Source organism: Chiroxiphia lanceolata, chromosome 16, assembly GCF_009829145.1.
Source record: "Chiroxiphia lanceolata isolate bChiLan1 chromosome 16, bChiLan1.pri, whole genome shotgun sequence".
Classification (NCBI taxonomy): Eukaryota; Metazoa; Chordata; class Aves; order Passeriformes; family Pipridae; genus Chiroxiphia; species Chiroxiphia lanceolata.
Window position 1 is genome coordinate 2,135,317 of NC_045652.1, and position 21,652 is coordinate 2,156,968.

The 21,652-nt window shown below is 63.4% G+C and overlaps 1 protein-coding gene across 3 annotated transcripts in view; it reads left to right on the forward strand.

Moving 5' to 3' along the window:
- The first annotated feature begins 261 nt into the window (after positions 1–261).
- The window catches only part of LOC116794824 (mitochondrial import inner membrane translocase subunit TIM16-like), a 39,042-nt gene continuing 17,651 nt past the window's right edge, over positions 262–21,652 (forward strand). For 2 of the 3 annotated variants that reach the window (XM_032703928.1, XM_032703925.1), the window contains exons 1-9: positions 262–377; positions 3,484–3,580; positions 3,873–3,947; positions 5,480–5,550; positions 5,899–6,082; positions 6,575–6,651; positions 7,755–7,805; positions 15,531–15,617; positions 15,848–15,930. In XM_032703928.1, coding sequence (XP_032559819.1) covers positions 318–377; positions 3,484–3,580; positions 3,873–3,947; positions 5,480–5,550; positions 5,899–6,082; positions 6,575–6,651; positions 7,755–7,805; positions 15,531–15,617; positions 15,848–15,930 — 785 coding nt within the window. In that variant the 5' untranslated portion in view covers positions 262–317. Of the gene's footprint in view, positions 378–3,483; positions 3,581–3,872; positions 3,948–5,479; positions 5,551–5,898; positions 6,083–6,574; positions 6,652–7,754; positions 7,806–10,333; positions 10,406–15,530; positions 15,618–15,847; positions 15,931–21,652 lie in introns of those variants that run through there. The other variant, XM_032703926.1, reaches the window with a different exon arrangement.

Consider the following 21,652-nt stretch of genomic DNA (forward strand, 5'->3'; position numbering starts at 1 on the left):
GACCCCTCGGGACAGTCGCCCCTGGAGTGACTCCGACGCCGGGGCTGGAGGCTCTGATGGGGGTCCCGAGGAGCTGGGGGTGGGGGTCTGTGCCCCGCTCACGGTGACAGCGGGGACACGGGACACGCGTGGGGCGGGGGGTCCGGAGGGGGCGTGTCGGGGGCGTGTCGGGACCCGGAGGGCGGGACCGGCGGCAGCCCCGGGGCGGGCGGAGCTGCGGGGCCGGGCTGGGCTGGGCTGGGCTGGGCTGGGCTGGGCTTAGCTTAGCTTAGCCGGGCTGGGCTGGGCACGGCTCGGTGCGGCGCGACCGGAGCGCCATGAACCGCTTCAAGGCGTCCAAGTTCCGGCACACCGAGGCCCGGCTGCCCCGCAGGGAGGTGAGCGCCGTAGGACCGGCCGGTACCGTGCGGGCGGGGGCGGCGGGGCCGGGGCTGCCGGCGGGCATGGGCACGGGCACGGGCACGGACAGGGACAGGGCAGGACCGGCCCCGCGGTACCGGCAGGGCGCGGCTCAAGCTCCCTTGGCTGCGGCACCGCCGGTGCGGCAGGGCCGTGCCCGGGTCCCCCGGCCGCGCTCAGAGTGCGTCGCCCGGGCGGCCCTTCCTTGGCACACCTTGGCGCCGGAGGCTGCCGGCCCCGGGGCGCTCCGCAGGTGGAGCTGGTGGGCAGCCCCGGCTCTGTCCCGGGGCGGTGCAGCCCCCCCGGCCGGGAGCTGCTGGCGTGGGGTACCTGTTCCGCGGTGCTGCACCCTCCTGCCGCTGGACACGGGTGGCCACAGGCAGTTCATCCCCGGTTCCTGCTGCCCGCCACCCCAGCTCGGCTCGGTGCTTCACCTGTGCTCGGTCGGCCCTCTCGGGCAGCGCGGGCTTACCCAGCCGGGAGCCATGCATCCCGAGCGTGAAATGCTGGGCCCCGCTCCTGCCACCCCGCTCCTGCCACCCCGCTCCTGCCACCCCGCTCCTGCTGCCCCACTTCCGCAGGCAAAGAGGAAGCGCTGGGCCCCACGGGATGGTGCTGAGCTCCCTCACCCTGCCCGTGAGCTGCACAGCTCGGCACTGCTGAGGCCAGGCAGGTCCGGGGGGTCTCGTTGGGCAACATGTGGTGCCCTGCTCCAGTCTCAGCCCCATGAATAACCAGCCCCAATCGTGCCAAGTGTCATGATCCACCTCTTCGCGTGGTGTTGGCAGTAGGTAATCCTGCCGTGCTCTCCACAAGGCTGTGGAGCTTGGCCAGGGCGTTTCCTTGGATCTCTGTCCCTGCAGGTCTGGCAGAGATGTGGGGTCAGGGGTGGGTTATGCCAGATGAGCTTCGTTGGGGACTGTTATCAGGACACAGCCCTTCTGGGGGCTTCCTGAGCTGGGAACTCCCAGCATCTCCTCAGCACTGTGACCATTCGTGAGGCTGGTGCTTCTCCCAACCATTGGATGTCAGTGCACTCCTTCCCTGTAACTTCCCAAGCCATCCTTGTACCTGTGCTCACACAACTCTGTAGACCTGGTAAGCACCCAAAAACATCCTTCTGAGCTTCAGCTGTAGGAGGAGACGTAGTGGCCCCTGCCACTGTCCCAGCCTTGAGCATCCCCCCCTCCCCATGGTGTGCCAGCCTTGGTGTGTCTGCAGGACAGGTGCCAGGTCATCAAAATCTCAGCTGGACAAATGTTTGCGACCCTCAGGGTTCAGATGAGCCCCTGGCAGGGCGGAGCGTGTGTGCCTGGGGGGTGTGGGTGCTGGGACACTTGGCTGTGTGGATACAGCATCTTCCAGGCAGGGATGTCCCCGTCACCACTGCCCTGGGGTCGATTCCCACAGTGGGGTTGTTCTGAGGGACAGTGGGCTCTTGCCCCTGTGTGCAAGGAGGCATTCACTGTGCAAGGTGGCCTTTCCAAAAGGCCATGCAGCATGAAACATATCCCTGGGAATCAAGGCCACACCACCCAGCTCTGCAGGGCAGGAGGTGGGAGGTGGATGTCTCGTCTCAAAACCCATCTCAGGTGTCACGGCGGGAAACACTGTTGGGTCCCTGGCTGAGCGGGTTGTTTGTGGAGGCTCAGGCAGACACCTGACCTGGCCGGATCAGGAAGCGCAGTGTAAACACGAGGGATCACATCTGAGTCTCTTCAGGCAGCGTCTGCGGGGCTCTGCTGGCAAATGCCCCCTGAGAGCTCACAGTTTGTTCTAGGGATGTAGCCAGGATGGTTCCATATGCTTTCCCGGCTGTGCTGGCACGCTGAGGAAAGGATCACTTCCTTGAGGGCTCCTGCCTGTGCACAGGGAAGTTGCGGGGCCAGGATGGACCAGCTCAGTGGTCTCTCTGTGAAACCTCAGCGCAGGGGTCCTGTGTGGGACCCCTGGAAGCTGGGGACCAGAGGTGGTCCCCTCGAGGGACCAGTGCAGAGTGATGGGATGCAGTTTGTAGGACCCTTCCTCCTGGGTCTTGCTCATGCTCCAGACCTGTTCCCCATCCCTACTGCAGCCCCCCTGCCCACCCACCAGGTGCAGGCAGAGGAACCTCCCTCTGGCAGGTAAGGGGTTAAGAGGTCTGTACCAAGCTGTGAGGGCTGGAGGAAGTGCTGCAGGAACTGCTGCTCCCTGTCAGGCCTCAAAAGGAAGCTGTGCAAGGAGAGGAAACCCGGGGCTCATGTACACAGCTCCCTCCCCTTCGAGGGTGTCTGCCTGGCTTTGTGGGGTGTCCACTGCTCCAGACACCTGCTGCAGCTCTCTGTGATGCCAGTGGCTGCCATGGGCACACAGTCATGGTGGCACCCGTGAAACACCTGCCATTGCCATTGCTCGAGGGTTGGGCTTGGCTCTGGGTGTGCCAGGAAGCTCCTGGTCCTGGTGGCAACTTGAGGTCGGATATCTGAGCAGGTCTGGCTGATGCAGGGTGTCTCAGTGCCCCACGGGTACAGTGCTCAGCTGTGGAGTAGTAGTGGGATGTTTCCCACTACTGCACAGTGGGATTTTGGATTTGGAGCTGTCATGAAGTTCCTTGGCTGTGTGTCCGTGTGGGAAGCTTGCTGCCTCAGTCAGCCACAGCCTGACCCTATGGTGCTTCACAGCCCAAGGGCTTTTGTCCCATCCCAGACTCCCTGACCTAAGTTTTTATCACAAAGTCCTCTGAGCCTTTCCCTCAGTGGCAGAGCCCAGGGCTGGGACAGTTCTGGGGAGAGGCAGTGCTGGGAGCCAGGATGCTCCTGCCTGCCATCCTCCAGCCCCAGCGAGGGACTGCACCTCATGCTGGGAGCAGGAGCAGCCACATTGCCCTGGCCATCCCAGAGAACAGGGCCCTACAAATGTGCCTCTGGCACAATCCCATTGGTATTGGCAGCCTCCAGGTCTCCATCAGCATGGGAGCTCCGCCGGGGCTGAGGGTCTCTAGCCATGCAGTGCCAATGTCTCCCCTCCAGCTGTGCTCTGGCCATGGCATCAGGCCCCACCATAACAGAGGCAGCTCCTGATATGGGTTTTCTCTCTCCATCCTAGGCATGGATTGGGGGTATCCGAGCAGGCTCCATCCCATCCTGTGGGAACCACGTGAAGTCCAGCTGCTGCTGGATCGCATTCAATGCTGAGGCAGCAGGTGAGGCACAAGGGGTCCCCTGCACAGCTCGAGGGTGGGATGGACTTGTCCCAGTTGTCCCTGTGGGACTGGATGGGGGGTCAGCCCCACGGACACCAGAGACACAAGGGTGAGGGGAGGAGGCTTTCCCTGAGATCCTCGAAAGTGCTGCAAGTCCCACACCTCTTGGCTTGCATTTCAAAGCTGGGTGCCCCCCAGTGTATGCCAGGCTGGGATATTCCTGGGAGCATCCCATAGGCAATGGTCAGGCTGGTGGGCAGCTGGTGACCTGCTCCTGTGCCCTCTTCTGTAGGTGTGTTGGGCATCGTGCCGCTGGAATGCGAGGATGGGGGCAAGAGGACCGTGTCCCAGCTCTGCTGCCACTCAGGTGGGTGTCAGGTCCCACCTCCACAGGAGATGTTTGGCCTCATGTGGGCTGTGCCAAGGGGCTCTGGTGCTGAGTCCCAGCCCTGGAGGCTGTGGTGGGCTGCCTGCCAGGCAAGGGACATGGGGAGCTGCTGGATTCCCAGAGAACCATCACCCATGGGCAGGGTGACCCTCACGAGGCTCATAAGGCACAAGGCACCTGCAGCCATGCTGACCACAAGAGATTCTGCCAGGCTGGAGCCGAATTGATCCGTGTTCCCTCATCTCTCAAGCTGCAACAAAGCCTGGACATGTAGCTCTTCCTCATGCTCTACTACACACTCTTTCCACATTACTCATTGCACGCCCTGAAATTCCCAGTACACCCAGTGCCAGGCTGGGGATGGCATCACCACGGCTGTACCTGGCTGCAGTGGTGGGAGGAACAGGCTGGACCAGCAGCTCTGACGTGGACAGAGCAAGTGCTGCAGGGGAGAGGCACTGGCAGCATCGCTGCTGGCAGAGGAACAGGGCTCTGCCTCCTGCTCGGGCACGGGGAGGGTTTGTGGGGATCTCAGGGTGCCCCTCTCCTGGTTGTCGGAGCAGCAGTGCCAGCCTGGGGCGTGCTGACCACCCACTTCCCAAAATCACACCAGAGCAGCAAGATGGGACCCAGTCCCAGCGCCGCCTTCCTGTGTGCGTGCCCTGGCATGGCTGCAGGACTGCGCAGCGTGCCCCTCCTGTGCCACCTTGGCCTCTGGCACCGGGAGCTTCCTTGTGTTGGCAAACCGGCCACTGAGCTCTGCTGCTTCCCGGGCACTGCCAGAGGGGTGCATGGGAGCCAGCCCAACATCCATGGCTTCTTAATGGGATTAGCACGAGCCCTTTGAAGCCGTGCTGTGCCAGAGCAGTGCCTCCATAGCAGGGAAGGGATTTTCTCTCCTCCCAGGCGGATGCAGCAGAGCGAGCTGCCTGCTCTTCGTGCCTCTGGGGCCTGTCTCCTGGAAGCAGGAAAGTACACAGTGACCTACTTTTCCGAGCGTGCCAAATGCATCCGAGGGGCTGCTGCTGATGGTGCCAGCGTTCCTCCCGCCGGGCCCTGCTGCCGGAGCTGCGAGGAGCGTCCCTGCTGCTGGCATCCTGAGCCAGGGTGTTACAAAGGGAGCCTTGTTACCAGCATGGCTCCAGCAGGCCATGGTCTCCAGCATCTGGTCAGCACAGACAGCCTTGTGCTGTCCGTGCTGCTCCCTGTGCCTCAGAGGGATGTTCATCTGGACATCGTAGCCACGCGTGGGTGGTGATGGGTTAGACAGGGAGATGCCTTCAGGGCCCCCATCCCCTGCCAAAGGGGTGCAAGACCTGATGGACAGTGTGGAGGGGCTCAGGCGCTCACAGCAAAGCTGAGCTGCTCCAAAATGCCTCAGTGGGTCTGGATCTGCCCCTGGTTGCCCACATGTGTGTGTAGGGAAGGAATCAGGCTGGGGAAGAGGGAAGGGGCTGCCACGCTGTCTGCAGGGGGAAGGTGGGGACAAACTTCTGCCCTTCTCCTTCCAGATGTGGTCACAGACTTTGACTTCTCACCCTTTGATCAGCTCCTGCTGGCCACAGGCTCTGCTGATGAGATGGTGAGTGCTCAGTGATAGGGGTCCCAAGGGGACACCCCGTGTCCTCCAGCATGTTCCTGGGATTCACTGTGAAGCCCTGGAGGAGATGGGGTCGGAATGATGGGAGTAAGAGGAGTGTGGGGTGGAGCATGCCAGGTTGGGGAGCAGAGTGGGACATTCCCAGGTTGTGGAGAACAGAGCAGATGGTATCAGACAAGGATCAGCCTTCTCCTGTCTGAGATCTGAGCTGCAACCAGGGGTCACCTGGTGTCCTCAGGGACCAAAGCCTGGAAAAGCAGCAAGCCCAGGCACCCAGCTGGGTCCTGCTCACCTGCCTGGGGACTGACCCACCTCTCCCTGGGGCTGCAGGTGAAGGTGTGGCGCCTGCCCGAGAGCGGCCAGGACATGCCCAGTGGCGCAGGGCTGACCCTGGGCCCTGGGGGGGCCCCAGTGGATGTGCTGCAGTTCCACCCCACGGCGGACGGAGTCCTGGCCAGCGGCGCAGGGAAGGGAGTCACCGTCTGGGACGTGGGGCAGCAGCAGCCCCTGACAGGTAGGCAAGGCCACGACTGCCTGAAATGTCGGTCTGCAGAGCTGGTGCCTGAGCCCAAGTCCTGACCTTGGTGGCATGGAACAGGCAGCTGGGGTGGCTTTTTGGGCCGGGAGCACCGCAGTCCCTCGTGCCTGTGCACAGGCTCCCTACACTTTGGTGCCGTGGTGTAAAAGGCACCGGTGCTGCCCAGGGGGTCCCTCTCCCTGCACGTCCCAGGGCGTGGGCAGATATGGGTGCCAGTGGGTGGTTGCTTGCCCAGACCTCAGCTAACCTGAGAGGCAGAGGAGGGGGGTGGCAGGACAGGCCTGTGGGGCTCCAGCGGCACAGGAATGCTCCCTGCACAGACACAGCAGCATCCCATTGGGTCCTGGCTGCCACCAGCCCTTCAGAAAGGACAGATCAGTTCCCCTAGGAAGTGTTCCAGGTGGGAGAGCGATGACTTCTGCCCCATCTGTGGGAGGGACCCTTCTTGACCCTGCTTTCCTCCTGCAGCCCTGGACTCCCACGGGGACCAGCTGCAGAGCCTGACCTGGAAGCGAGACGGCCACCTCCTTGGCACCTCCTGCAAGGTGAGTGGCACACACAGGTGACTTCACTGTGGCACAGCATGACAGGGCTGGCCACCAGCTGCGCCCTGGTGTGCTTGGTTTCATTGAATCAGACTGGTTTGGGTTGGAAGGGACCTTAAAGTTCATCTCGTGGGCAGAGACACCTTCCACTAGACCGGGCTGCTCAGAGCTCCATCCAGCCTGGCCTTGAACACTTCCAGGGGCGGGGAGTGTGGAGGGACGGGAAGTTTCGGGGTAGGGAAGGGCGGGAGTGAGGTCGGCGGTACCGCTGGGATGCGGCACTAGATGGCGCCGGCCGCTCGCGGGGCTCGCACGGCGGCAGGGCGGGCAAGGCGGGCGGGCAAGATGAGCGTCCGAGCCAGAAGCCCCCCAGGCCATGCCTGGAGGCTGAGCAAGCGGGTCTGAGCACACAGACCCAGCCCGCAGGCTGAGAGCAGGACCCCCTCCCCGCGCCAAGGGCGCAGGCGGTCCTGCGGAGCCGGTGGGCTCGGGGTGGCGCTCGGAGGCCAAGGATGCAGAGGGTGTGGGCTAAGCTGGAGTCCCGGCGATGGTTGGAGCCCCGTACCAAGCGTGCGGGTTGAGCACAGAGGGTACAACACCAAGCTGTGCCATCCGGGATGTGGGGCAGCCCCCGTGCTGTGCCGCGTGGCTGACACAGTGTGTGCTCCCCAAACAGCGCCCTGGCAGTAAGGCTGGCACCAGGGCACCCCTCTGCTGCCCCTGTGCCCTGCCAACCCTAGTGAAGGGGGTCCCGTGCCCCCTTTGGTGCAGGGATGCCAGGCAGGAGAGGGCTTGCTCCCTTCCAGCACTGCCAGGATGTCCGACCCTGGCTGTACTTTAGGAGGCTCCCTCCTTCTCTGGGAGTAGTGTGTCTTGGAGTCCTAGTGAGGCTCTGGGGGTGCTGGGGGTGCACCCCTGCCCACAATGTGGGACAGGACTAGGAGGGCACAATGCGAGCCATCCATAGGAATACACACTTCAGGCAGGAGAGTGATGGGCAGGAAGGAGAGGGGCTGCTCGCTGCAGCCTTCTGCCTAATACATCCTGACCTCCCACTGGCCCCAGGGTCCTTAACCCTCCTCTGTTTTCTTTTATCTCACCAGGACAAGAAACTGCGGATCTTTGACCCCCGAGCCAGCCCAGCTGCCTCCCAGGTACCATCCCCTCTGGGTGTGCTGCAGGCAGCCCTGCCCGGCTCCGGTGTCTGCTGGGGGGTGGGCTTTGGTCCCCTAAAACACCCCAGCTGGGGCAGGACTTGGGAGTAGCAACATGAAGGCAGGGGGAATGGGGCTGCCTCCTTTTTGGCGCCACTGCCCTCCCACCCAGTTTGGTGATCTCCCCCAGTGCCCTGGCACACTGCAGGCAGCAATCCCAAGCCCAGGGGGCATAGGGGCTGTGGGCTCCTGGGCTCTGCAGGCCCTCAGGCTCTGTCCTGCTCTGCAGGAGCTGGACCAAAGGCTCTTGGGGATGAGGACCTGGCAAGGGTGAGGGCTGGGCGGCCAGATCTGCACAGCTCAGCAAATAACAGCAATTAGGAAATAAGCAGAGAACTTAAGCCTTGACGTCAAGTTCAAACAGCCTCTTATTAGAGGTTTCCTGTGGCTTGGGGGCTCTGGCTGCTGATGGCTGCGGGCCCGAAGGGAGGGATGCAGTGGAGAGTAGGGTGAGATGGCTGCAGCAGGCTCTGATGCTCTTGGTGCCTCTCCTGCTGCCCATGGGCTCAGGAAGCCAATCAGGCACAGTGGTAACCCTGGAGGGAGCCAGTGCTCCAGCACTGCACCAGGACTTTCCATCTGCTCCTGCCCACAACCTGGATTCTGAGCTCCTGTAAGGCCCCTGGGTGCTTCCTGTGGGTACAAATGGTGCCCTAACCCTTCAGGCAGCCTTATAAACACCCCACCACAATATATAAACATAAACCCCGTGGTGACACGTGCTGGCGAGCCAGGGCAAAGTGCTTCCAGCCCTCCAGTGGCCCCCGTGACACTCTCCTGCTCCAAGCTGCCACTTGGCAGGGCTGGAAGGTCCCACTACCTGGTCCCAAATTCATCCTGTGCCTATCCATCTGTGGCCCCAGTGCTCCCCTCCCCGCCTCCCCCCACTTCTCCCCCTGCCAGACCTGTCAGCTTGTCTAACAGTGCTTCGGCGGAGCCGTGAGTGCGATGGGCTCGAGCCAAGTCTCCTGGGGAGGGTGGACTCTGTCTCGCTGAGCTATTAAAAATAACGTGTGAATGATGGTGGCTGTTCAAAGCAGGCAGCTCACTTCCCTCCACCGCTGTCTGATCCAGCCTGGGGCTGGGGATCCATGTTTGCCAAGAGAAATATGCACCTTCATTGCTGCGGCCCTGCCCCGGCCAGCTCCAAGTGGATGGAGATGTTTAGTCTTCGAGAAGTACTGTGCTGAAGGGGGAAACTTTAAAATGCCATAAATCCTCTGGAAGTTTGCGCAGAGCTTGCTTAGCCAAGGGGATTAACACTCCTGGGTTTTGTTGTTTCTTTTTTTTCCCCATTGCTGGAGGGCTGGTTAATTTGGAAATGCTCCTTCTCTCCCCCCGGGCCAGCGCGGTTACAGAAACAGTGATGCCACAGCCGCGGTGCGGTGCCAGCACCTCGGGAGCTCCTGGCTTAGAAGTTGCCTGTTTTTTTGCAGAGGTGAACGGTGGGATGGTTTTTCCAGCCAGGCTGGCCCCCACGGCACCGCGGGCTGGGTTTCCTCTGCAGCAGGCAGAGGGCTCGGCACCGCCGGCTCTCCCCCGGCTCTCCGCGGCACTCTGTGGTGCCAAGAGCCGGCCTCGGCCTTGGGCTGCTCCTCCAGCTGGTTTTCTTAATTTGCCAAGCCTGCCTCATTAAACATTCCTTTTTTTAGAGCAGGGGGAGAAGAATGAGAAGGAGCTAAAATAAGAGGCTCAGGGAGGAGGGGTCTCTCCTCCTAATACCTGATGCTGCTCTCAGGTATTGTGGATGCAGCACACGTGGGGCAGGGGACTGAGGGTGGGTGACAAGGAGGGTGACTGGCAGGCTGCCCACACCCCAGCCATGCCCTCGCCAGGGCCTGACCCCCCATTCCTGGCTACGCCCGTGGCAGCTATTTTGAGCATGTCCCAGTAGCAGGCAGGAGTGTGTGACGCAGTGAGAGCAGCGTGGACGGGGTCTGGCTGACCCCATGGGGTGCCTGGTATGTACCCGGGGCCATGATTTCCCTTGGGAGAGCAGTGGCCTCATCCTGCTGGACGCTCAGCCCCTCGTTGCACGCCCTTACTTGAGCGTTAGGGCTGTGCTCACACCCTGTTGTTGCTCTCCGTGCTTCCGTGGTGCCCCTGTACTGGTGGTGTAGGTGCCAGGGCTGCAGTGGGTCCTGCTGTGCCACCCCATGTAGCCATGCTGCTGCTGCCTGGCTGGGTCCAGGTTCGAGCTCTGCTGTCCTTCCAGAGAATCCTGTGAGTCCACTGCCTTATCCCCCCTCGAGGCCACGCTGCCCCAGCCGCCTGCTCTCCCCTCCCACAGGTGCTGGTGGTCGCCCTCCTCTCCTTGACCCTCTCCCTGGAAGTGAGTCACATCCTCTCTCGCGCAGCTTCAGCTCTGCCAGGGCTCAGCATCGCTGCTCCTGCCCTCGCCTTCCTGCAATTCCTGTGCCAACCTCACCAAACCTCTGTCCCATGTCCCCCTGGGCCGTGCCCTTGGTGGGACAGGGGACACAGTGCTGAGCAGGGAGTTGGAGCACCAGGAAGGTGCCCATACTCCGGCTGATCCCCAGGTGTGTCACCAGCACAGGGCAGGGCAGTGACTTGGGTACGGTGTGGGCTTCTACAGTGGCATCTCCGTTTGCCCACTGCCCTGGCCACCTTCTCCTGGGTACAGAGCCCATGGGCCACATTCTGTCCCCCACACGCTCGTGCCAGGGGCTGTGTGTGCAACTGGCCAGCACCTGGCTCCCGGGACAGGGACACGACCAGGACAGGAGCTGTCTCTGGGAAGCTGTGGGGCTGCTGCTGAGCACGGCTGGTGTGGGATGGAGAGGAGCTGGCTCTGTTCTCACGAGAAACTTCCTCTGCCGGCGTTTCGGCAGGACCGGGGGCGAGGGAACGGCCGCGCGCACCGGGCCGGCGCACGCTCCTGCTCGTGTTGTAATGAGCTGTTTTAATGAGCAGGGCTGGGGCTGAGGGTGCCTGGGGACAGCTGGGAGAGTGTCCCTGCAGGCTCGTCCCCACTGTGGGTTTGTCCCCCCACCCTGTGGACTGTGCTGGGGGCAGAATGCGGTGACAGGGAGCAGCTGGGGCTCACAGCCCAAGCACACCTGGTGCTGTCCCAGCCCAGCTCCAAGTCCCAGGGGTGGGAGAGGGGCTCCAGCCCTTCTCCCAAACCGTGGCCACTGTCCCATGGGTCACATCAGTCCCCACCACAGTGGGAGATGCAGCAGGAAGAGGGTCTCCATGGGCAGCATCACTGTGGTGGCAGGGTGATGCTGCGGCAAGGTGGAGATCCAGGTTAGGGTGACCTGGCTGTATCCACAGCCAGGAAGGACTCCATGGACCCCAACATGCCACCGCTGCCCAGGGTCCAGCTGTCAGTCCGGGGCTGGCTGGGGACCACTCGTCATTGTCAGTGGAAGGCGCATCAGGACAGAGAGACTTTTAGCCTTCCTCCCCCGACACCTCATCATCATGGTATCCCACGCTGGGGTCACCCTGGGGGTACCTGACTCCCAGCCTCGGCAGCGGCTTCCTCCGGGCTGGGGGAAGGTCCACAGCATCCCACATTCCCAAGGAGACCGTGGGAAGCTTTGAAAAAGTTGGCCTGACTCTGGGCTGCCTATTTATAGCACCGCACACTCGGCGCTCTCATGCTTCTGTTCCCCAGCGTAGCTGCACAGGACTGTTTATATTTCCTCTGCTCTGCTTCCCCCTCGGCCGTCCTTCCCAGGAATGCCGCTTGGTATGGAAGAGATGGGGAAGTCGAGGAGGATTCGGGATGAGCCAGAGGCATCTCAAAGGATGTGGGTGTGTGGTGGCACCGGATGGATAGGCCTGGATGCCGGTCCCTCCTGCTGGGAATGGCCTCGCCAGCTCAGGCCCACATGAGTTGGCATCTCCCTCCCAGCATTTTGGAAGCCCAAGCCTATGTCTGACCTGGGACTCCTGATAGGCTCCTACTCCAGAGGGCAGAGGTGTTTTGGGATTTGATAACAGCCTCACAGCTGGTGGGGTCGGAGGCTGCAGGTAGAGATGAGATGTGGGAGAGGAGGGATAGATGGGTGCTGATGGGTGCTGCAGCCTGCCCACCCCACAAGGCCAGCGAGTTCCCCCTCACCTGCCCAGGGATGGAGGTCATGCTTCCATCCTGGTCCTGTGTCCTGGCATCCGTGCCAAGGTAGGGGCTGTCTGGGTAGGAGCCCACTCACCTTCCTGCCCTTGCTGGGCTGGCAGCATCCTGGGTGGAGGTGGGGGGCTGCTCTGGCAGTGAGTGGGAGAGGCAGAGCCTAAGGATGCCCAGCTCCCTGGGTCACAGGGTCACCACAGCAATGGTGTGCCACCACCACTGCCCTGGCCAGTGGGATCAGGGAGGTGACATGGGCAGGAGGGGGCTTGTCCCACTCCATCCCCACCATCACACAGACACCCCACACTCAGCAGTGGGCAGGGGCCAGTGCTGGCAGTGTGGTGGCTACTGGAGCATCCCTGCTGCTATGTGGGATCCCTTTGCTCCCCTGGAAAGACCAGATAGATCCTGGTCTCCTTGAGCAGGCAGAGACCAGGAGTGGGGCTGGCCTGGGAGAGGCTGCTCTGCTTTCCTGGCCACCTCTGGAGTAACTGGGACTTGGCAAGGAAGGGAGATCACTCACATTCTTGTTCAGAGAGGAGGATTTGGTGCGTGGTTAACCCCCTCAGCTCCCTGGAATCTGTTCCTCCTGCCCTCAGCTGCCTCGTAGGGTGTGGAAGGAGCGATGGCTTCCCCATGTACATGGAGCTGGAGGGTGTCAGTCCCTGGAGCCCCCCACAGTGCCCTGGCCAGGCAAGACCCCTCCTGCCCTGGCACCCGCTGGCAAAGAAATGGCTCAGCCTGGCTCTGGTGCCTCCTGTGCCCACGCAGATCCTGCTGCTGGGGTTGCTTCCCACGGGGATCAGAAGCCTGCAGGCTGCTAGCCATGCTCATAGGCTGCTAGCCACAGGCACGGCTGAGCTGTCCCAGCCCCTGCCATCCACGGGGGCTCTGCCAAGGGCACAGCTGGGCCTCCCCCCCCACCATCTGCCTCCTGTCCAGCCCCACGGCTATGCCCTCCCTGCCCTGCATCCGGCTGAGGGTGGATGGTTCCCGTGGAGACGGGGATCGCCTGGGAGCAGCCTTGGCTTTGTGTGGGGCTCTCCCAGGCAGCCGAAGGCAGCCGCTCCCCGCGGGCAGCTGTTACCAGCTTACCCGACCCCGCCGCTGCATCGCTGCCAACAGCTGCATCCCACACGCCAGGCCTGGCCCCCCCCGCAGCCCCCTCCGTGTTGCACAGGGAGCAGGGCTGGGGACCCCCGTGGGTACCAGCGCCTTACCCCAGCCTGTGGTGGGAGGGATGGGTCGAGACTGGGAGGGGGATGGTGCTGGAAACTCTCCCCATGCAGCTGATCTGGCTCTGAGGAGGGAGCACAGGCTGCCCGCAGCCTGGGCTGCCCAAAACCACCTGGGCTGGACCCATGCAATGGGTGGGAGGAAGCTGGGCTGCCTGGGCACTGGCAGGGAACTGGGAGGCCTCCTTAGATCCCCACGTTCTGGCCTGGAGCTGGTGGGCCCCTTGCAGCCTGCTGTTGGGACAAGCAGCTCGGAAGGGATACCTGTCCTTTGGGCTGCGGCTGCTCCCCTGCTCCGAGGACACGGGGGGTTCCAACATCACTCCAGGAAGGGTGCCAGGATCTCTGCCAAGCTCTGCCAGCCCCAGAGATCTGCAGCAGCCCCATGGCCACCCCAGGGCTCTGAGCTGACCAAACCACACCAGTGTCCACCCTCAGTGCCAGGTCACATCGCCCTGGCCCTGCCGAGACCCCCCACACCAGGGGACCAGACATGGGGCGGGGGGTCCCCAGGAGTGACTGCTGTCCGCCGGCTCACCTCTGGCAACATCTGCACAGCCGGGTGTCTGAGCGAGCCTGGAGCAGCCCAGCCTCCCGCATACTTGCTGCCATACGTACTGCTGAGCCAGGATGGAACTAATGCAGAAAACATGGCCCTGCTCCGCAGCCGGCACACCACGGGCTGGGAGCGCCACGGCACTGCCCTGCCCTCTGCCAGCCCTGCCACCGCCCCGGGGGCTGCCACCCACTGCCAGGGGGTCCAGGGGACCCACAAGGCCCCGGGGCCGTGGAGCCGGCACCATCAGCTATGGGATCTCCAGATGTTGAGTTCTGGCTGCCACAGGCGCACAGCTCAGGTGCAGAAGTGCTCTCCTGCCTGACGAGTGGGCTGGCCCCAGCTCCTGGAGTTTCCATCCCTCTTGGCACCGATCCTGGGACATGTTCCCTTCTCCAGGTCCTTTCCCTGCTGAGCACTGGGTCCACTGCCAGCATGTTGGCGGAGGGGGCCGGGCCCCTCCTGCCCCACATCCTGCTCCCGTGGCTGGGAGCACGGGGCTTAGCTCGGCCAGTGCTGCCTCTTCCAAGTGAGCCGTGTTTGTCCTGGCAAGGCAGCTGGTGTGACAGAGCCAGGGAGGACGAGCTTGGCACAATGTGCCTCCTCCCACCCCAGCACTCTCCAGAGAGTGGCATCTCTCTGGGGCTGGAGGCTGGGACTGAAGAAAGGTGCTCCAGCAGGGTTTATCTGGTGGGGAAGTGGGAGATACCTTTGTGCCCCCTCGCTGGCTGCCACGGTGGAAGAGCCTTGCTGGCTGTGGCTGATGGTCAGAGTGCTCACACCAAGGGGGATGTGCTCACACCAAGGGCTCCTCCATGGGTACCCCCAGTGCCCCTATCCCTTCTGCCCCCTCCCATGCCTGGTCCCCCTGCCCTGCGGGGTGGTGCCGGAAGCACCGTGGTGGGTTTGGCTCTGGCAGAGCTCTCCGCTTTCCCTGCCAGCGCTGAACTCGTTAGCAGCCATTTATTGGTGCTTCACAAGGAGAGCGAGGGGCAGCGAGCGCTGCCTGCACTGCGGGGCCAGGGCTGGCTGCCGGCTCCCGCTGGGCGCCAGGAACCGCAGGGCCCATCTGGGGGACACATGGGAGCCGGGACGCACCCGCTGACAGCCCCGTGGAAACTCTACCCCTCCTGTCCTCGGTAGGACTGGGATGGGGGGCAGGATGAGGCTGTGGCGTGGGCTGGGGGTCCCTGCGGGCAGCCAAGGTGAGAGGTGGAGCAGGGTGCAGGGAATGTGGCCAGGCTCAGTTTGCCATGTGTTTCGGTAGCATCTGGACACACACGGGGCACCCAGCCCCTGCAGATGGGATTCGGCATGGATAAAGAGCTCGGGGATGCAGCCGAGGAAGTAAGTCCCTCTGTCATCATGGCCATGGCCAAGCCTCCTCTAGTGCCTGTGGCACGGAGCGGCTTCCTCACAGCATTCTGACCCTGTCACCCCCTTGCCGGGTGTGGGGAGAGCCCTGGGGACCCAGGAGCCATCCCGTGCCCCTTCACGCTCACGTTACCTGCTGCCACACCCTGCTGCTCACCGGGAGCCAGACCAGCCATTCCACAGGCAACCAGGGTGGGGGCTCAGGGCTGTCATGGCTTGCGGGCTGTCCCCACTGCACTGTCCCCACAGCAGCTCTCAGCAGAGGTGGGAGACAGTGCTCGCTCCGTGTGCTCGGCCTTGGCGCGATTCACAACCGTGGCTGGTGCAGCACATGTCCCTTCAATGTGCCCAGCAGGGCTGGCAGCAACACTGACAGCCGTGTCTCCTGTGCCTTGCAGAGTGTCCTGGGACACGAGAACAACAAGGACTCCCGGCTGCTCTGGATGGGCTCCAGCGATTGCCTCATCTCCATCGGGTTCAGCCAGGTACAGTCCTCCCTGGGAAGGTGGCCCTGGCACTACCAGGATGTCCCAGCCCCACTCCCTGCAGCTGCTGTGCCAGGACCCCAAGTGCTTTTTAGGTGGCCTAAAAGCATGAAAGCCAGGCGCCCTGGCCCTTGCTGGGATGGCAGGAGGCTGGGTGGTGAAGGCGGTGGCACCGTGGGGAGGGCCGGGCAGCCCCAGTGCCCACTGACACCATGTCTGTATCCCTGCAGATGCGGGAGCGGGAGGTGAAGCTGTGGGACACACGGCGATTCAGCGGAGCGATGCTCACCGTGGCACTGGACACCTCTCCTGGGTAGGGACAGGGACACACCGCAGGGCAGGAGGGTGGGTGGTGGGAACATCATGGTCAGGGACCCACAGGGAGTGTGGTGGTGGAGCAGGAGGTGGCAGAGAGCTCCCGGCACCAGCGGCATTTGGTCCTAATCTGCAGATGAGGCTGGGGACAGCGCAGGCACATCCCCATCACCATTTGGGTGGCAGTGCTGGGGAGGGCACAGAGCTGCTCTGTGACGCTGTGGTGGGTGGTGGCACTGCTGGGGACAGTGTCTGAGGTGGCTGCTGGCTGGGTGGGCGCGTGCACTGGGGCGGTACCACAAGATGCTGTGGGCGAGTGAATCCCTTTGGCACTGCTGGAGCACTGGAGCGGCACGGCCCCAACCTCCTGCTCACAGCGGCGCCGTAGTGCTTTGTGCTGTGGTGCCGTGGTGACTGCCCAGCCAGCCGTGGCCAGGCTGGTGCTCACCAGGCATCCCCTGGGGAAGTGGAAGAGGAGCTTTGGCAGCTTAAGGGGTCAGCGCCTCTTGACACGGCATGATGGAGCCATCTCCTGTCTGTGGGGCGCTGCCAAGGCCAGGAATGCTCCAGTTAGACTCAGCTTGGCCTCTCCCACACTGCCCACAGAGCTGGCCTGGTGTCACAGTGTGGGTGAGCAAACAGGAGGAGGAGGAGGAGGAGGCTATGCCTTCATCCCACAGGGATGGGGGTTTGGGCCATGCTACTTGTTGGTATGTACTAGTGGCCACTGGCTTTTCCCAGAGCTGCTGGCAAAGCACTGGGATGCCAGGACCCTCACTGGACACTGAGCTGGCTCCTTGGTAGGCTGAGTTGCCAGGGCAAGCTGGGTGGTCAGCAGCTACTGGGTGCCAATATGGGGTCTCTGGCAAGGGGCTGAGTGAGCTTTTGCAGCAGGGTTGGCGCTTGGCTGCCCCGCCGGCATCCGCTGCACCGAGATGTCAGCGCTGGGCTGGGACAGACAGGAGGGGAGAGGATCAGCTGTGGGCACAGTGGGGAGGTGCCAGCATGGTGGGAGCAAACGAACTCTCCCCACCTGTGAGCTCCCCAGGGAGCAGCTCCCAGCCCTCCTGCTCCCCAGCTCTGCCAGCGCGATCGGCAAAGGCAACTGTGCGGTGCAGCCTCAGTGACCTCCATCATTAGTTCCAGAGTGGACGCTGCCAAGGGAGGCCGGGGCACACAGCGGGCGACAGGGGGACGCTTTGGGGTCCATCATTGCTCTTGGTGGAGAATCCAGTGGGAATTACCCCGAATCCTTCTCGCTAGGCCGGGGTGAGCCAGCCCTGCTCGATGTGATGCCGGCGCGGGGCCGCGGCTGCGCTCGGCCGGCTCGGCGCGGGCTGCAGCTATTTTGGCTGCCGGGTTTATCGGCCCAGGAATGCGGCTGGCGGGCGCTGCCTGCGCGTCACGCCGGGGCCCTGCCGGCCTGCGGCTGCGTGTGGGGCCACACGAGAGGGGCTGGGGGTGGCGGGGTCGAGGGGGGACCCTCCCGTGCTGGGGAGGTGCTTTCTTTAAGCAGCCGCGCCGGGGCCGCCGCGCTTCCAGCCCCGACCGCTCCCGCCTGTAAATCTGGCGGGGATGACAAATGGTGGAGGGGGATTTGGGCTGGCTCCCGGCGGAGGTGCCGAGCGGGGGCTGCGCTCTCCCTCGGGCTGAGCCGTCCTGAGCAGGGGCTCGACACTCGGGAGCCCTGGAGCTGTGGCTGGGGCAGGGGGTGGCAGTTTTGGGGGGTCACCAGGTACCCCTGGAAGCACTGCTCGGGTCAGGCTCAGTGCTAGAGGAACTGAGCCCCCCGGAGATGGCAGAGTAGCCGTGGTGCTGGGTGCCCGGCGTGGGGCATGGAGGGAGGTCCAGCAGTGCCGGCCATGCCGTGAGCGAGGCACGGGGAGCTGGGTGCAGCGGCAGCAGCTCGTTGAGGCTCTTTGAGGAAGCAATCAGTGGGCGGGCAGGAAACTCATACCATTCATTACTGACGCCAGGCCGGCAGGAAGGGGAGCCCGCATCCCGCCGAGTCCCTACCGCGTCCCCTCTGCGTCCCCACCGCACCCATCGCGCCGGCACCACATGTCCCCGTGGCACCCCAAGGCAGGGCCATGGCGTGCCCCAAGGTGGGGGTGACTCTAGCGCACACACCCCAATGCCCACAGCCTACAGGGTGGCTGCACCCTGCCCAGCATCCATGGGGGAAGAGGGCTGAGAGCGGGGGGCACTGGCCCCATGCACCTCCACATCAGCATGTGCCTTGAGGGTTCCCATCCCAAATCCTGAGCAGGTGAGTTGTTTCCAACCACACAAACCTCATTTTCAAAGCACCCCGACAGTGCCAGGGCCAATGCCCAGACCCCTGAGAGGGCGGGAGGCAGAAGGTGTGGGTGGCCCTGGCCCCTGCCCGCCCCGTGGTCCTCAATGTGCCGCCTCCGGGTACCTGCCATTCCTTCGGCTCAGGTTTTGTCTCTCTCCCGGCCCCCTTTAATTAGATCAAGGAGCAGCAGGGCAGGAGCCAGGAAGGGGCCTCAATAGGTTATTGTTGCCCTAAATTGTAACCAGCACCGGCGGGGTTGGGTTACCGGCTCCGACTCGGGGTCACCGACCAGACCCCACTGCCGCACGCCCAGCGGCCGGCACAGCACTGCCCCGGGACTGTCACCACGGTGGTGGCAGGAGAACAGCGGCTCCCTTGTGTCTCTGCATCTTTTGGTGTCCCGAAAATGTCCCCAGGGAGGCTGGGGGTGCCACAGCCGGCTTGGGGCTGTGGCTGGATCAATAGGGATGAGATGCCTGGGTCAGCAGAGGTCCCAGGGAGCCATGTCCCAGTGGTGTGTGCTGACACTGGGCATATCCCCGTGGGGCAGGACGGTGATGGGGAGGGATGGGGACAGCCAGACCCCCACTGCTCTTCACAGTGCAAAGTCCAACAGAACTGGGAAGTGCCGGAATCGAGACCTGCCCACAGCAGGGTGCCAGCACAGCAGGATGTTTGCAGAGAGATTTGGGGTTTTTTGTCCCACCCAGAGCCGAAGAAGGACATAGAGGGGCCCAGGCAGCTCCCTGGGAATGCTGCCCAGGGGTGCTCAGCCCCCAGTGCCCACCCACTGCCCCTGTCCCAGCCAAAGCCTGTGGCTGAGCCAAGTCCTGGGGTCAGGCTTGTAGCCCCGGCATCTCTCAGCTCCAGCTCTTGTGTGCACCAGAGCACATGGCCCAACTGAGGCACATGTCCCCACTGTCACCTTGCCACCTCTTCCCAGGCACCTACCATAATGGGACCTCGATGGCCAGTCCTGCTCTCATCCCACCTGGCCCCAATACCCCTTGCACTGCTGTTTCCTGGGGCTTAGCAGCCCTTTTGGTTTGTGATGGGTGCTTTGGGGGTCTCTTCCACCCCAGCAGGCAGAGCCCTGAGCAGATCAGGTCCATCCCTGTCCCCAACCCTGACCCAGTCCCTGGGCAGATCCCATAGGTGCCTGGGCTGGTGGCTGCTTGCCATCCATGGGGAAGGGGCTTTTCCTGCCCCCACCTGGCCGCGAACCTCACACACAAGGAGGGGGAGAGGCCACCCCAACCCTCCAGGTGCCACCCCAGCGGGACCCATCCCCATGGGGCTGCTGTGCAGATACACAAAGAGGTTAAGGTGGGGGCAGCCACCCCGCCCTTTGTCGCCTGTCCTATAATTCTACGGGGTAAAAATAGCCCAGTGCTGTGGATGGAGCTGCGATGGGATGGCAGCACCGAAATCACTCCCAGATGGGACACAGCCTCTGTGGCCAGTGGGTGCTCCCTGGCCTCCCCAGCTTTCCAGGAAGGCAGCAGGATTTTTGCCCGCCCAAAACTATTCCTGGCAGCACTGGGGGCTGTGAGATGAGTACACATCTGTCCTCATCCTGGGGAGTGGGCATGGGGACCCATGGCACCAAGGCAACATGGCCCCTCAAGGCTCTGCTCTGGCCACAGGGACCTGGGGGACCAAGGGGACCTGGATTTGGTTTCCATGGGGCCAGGGGTGTTTTTTTGGGAGACTGGGGCCCTCCATGCTGGGGTGCAGGCAGGATTTGCCCCAGTGAAGCTGGAGGCTCCTCCCATCGTGGCTTCCCACCAGGTCCCCCCATCCTGCCGGTGGCTCTGGCCAGGGCTCTCAGTTACCAGCCCCGCTGAATTGCTTAGCGAGAGGGATTGTTTTTAGGTCCATTTCAGGGGGTTTTGCAATCCTTCCCAGCGCTGATTCAGCTTGGAGGAATTAGCAGCGCCGCACAATGTGCCGCTCGGAGCCGCTCTTGGCATGCAACGGGGCTGGCAGTGGCCAGGGGGAATTTTGTGCTGGGATTCAGGAAGCCACAGGGGCTGGACAGTCCCATTTTGGGCAATGCTGCTCTCCTGCAGGGCTGCCCGGGTGCAGACATGGGTGTCGGGTGGGGACCAAGCCCTGCCCTGGCCAGTGTCCCCATCACCTCTGTGCCAAGGCTGAGCCCCGCTGCTCCAGCCCCCTGGCTGGCACCCTGAAACCTTTGGCTTGGGGCACCCCAGTGGTGCTGCACCTGCCAAAGTAGAGCTCTCACTTGGCTCCTACTGTGCTGGCATTTTCACTGTAGATCCCGTCACTTTGGAGCTGCTGGAAACCTCCACGGAATGGTGGCAATTGCTGAGGCGTCATGAGGGTCCCCACCAAACTTGGCATGTGGGGGGTTCCCTGCAAACCTCCAGCTGATTGCGAGTGGGGAAATGAGCTTTGTTAGGAGAAGGGCACGTCACGAAGGCAAAGGAGGGGGGAAGCAAGGGGCCAGGAGGGGCTGGAGGGCCCTGCGAGGTCCCTGCAGCCAGGGCTGGGCCAGGCTCGGGGGGCTGTGGCGGCGGCCGGCCGGGGGCACCCGGCATGAGGCCGTGGCTCCGCCAGGGACTTTTCTTCTCTCCTCCTCGCGAGGCTGGAAAATATACAAAGCTCGCAGTGAAAATATTTACACAGCAGCAATTTTGGGAGGAATTTGGGATGTTAATTTGAAAAATCTGTGGGGAGAGGACCACAATGGGCCCTTTGAGTGGGCGAGCGTGGCCATCGCAGCGAGCCGCCCGCGCTGGCGAGGGGCCCCTCCTGCCGCTGCGCTGGCCCTAATGGGAGCCAGCCCTGCCGGAAGCCCACCTGGGAGCCGGGGGGGCTGTGCCAGACGGCCCCCGCCGCCACCCCGCGCCCCTAATTGCATCCAGAGCCTCTCCCTGCCCCGGGTGAGCAGGACCAGGGGGCCGGCGGGGTCAGGGCCGTGTCCTGTGGCGGAGCGGCCGGCGCGGTGCGGCACGGCGGTGACCCTCGGCGTCAGCCCCGCGCTGTGCTCGTTCTCTCCAAATCAAACATACCTCGGCGGGCAGGGCCTCAACCTGGAAAATTCCAGCCCGAAAGATAAAGGATTGGAAAACGATTAAAACCAGAGAGTTGGAGCAGAAACCACTTGGCAGCGGGAACCTGCCGAGCGCCAGCTCCCAGCCCTCCCCGCCAGGGCCAGCGCATGAAACCGGCTGTTCCCGGGGCCGGGCAGTGGGGGCTCTGGCTGCAGCCCCCGGGGTGGGGGGGCCCTGCAGGCTGACACTTGTCACGGGTGCTCTGGGGGTCCCAGTGCTGCTGGGGGTGACGTCAGGAGATTGGGCTGGGCTGTTTGTCCCGCAGCTGGCCCCAGAGCCATCTGGCAGGCGGGAAGGGATGAAGTAAGGCTGGATGATGCAGAGGGCAGGGGCCGATTTGA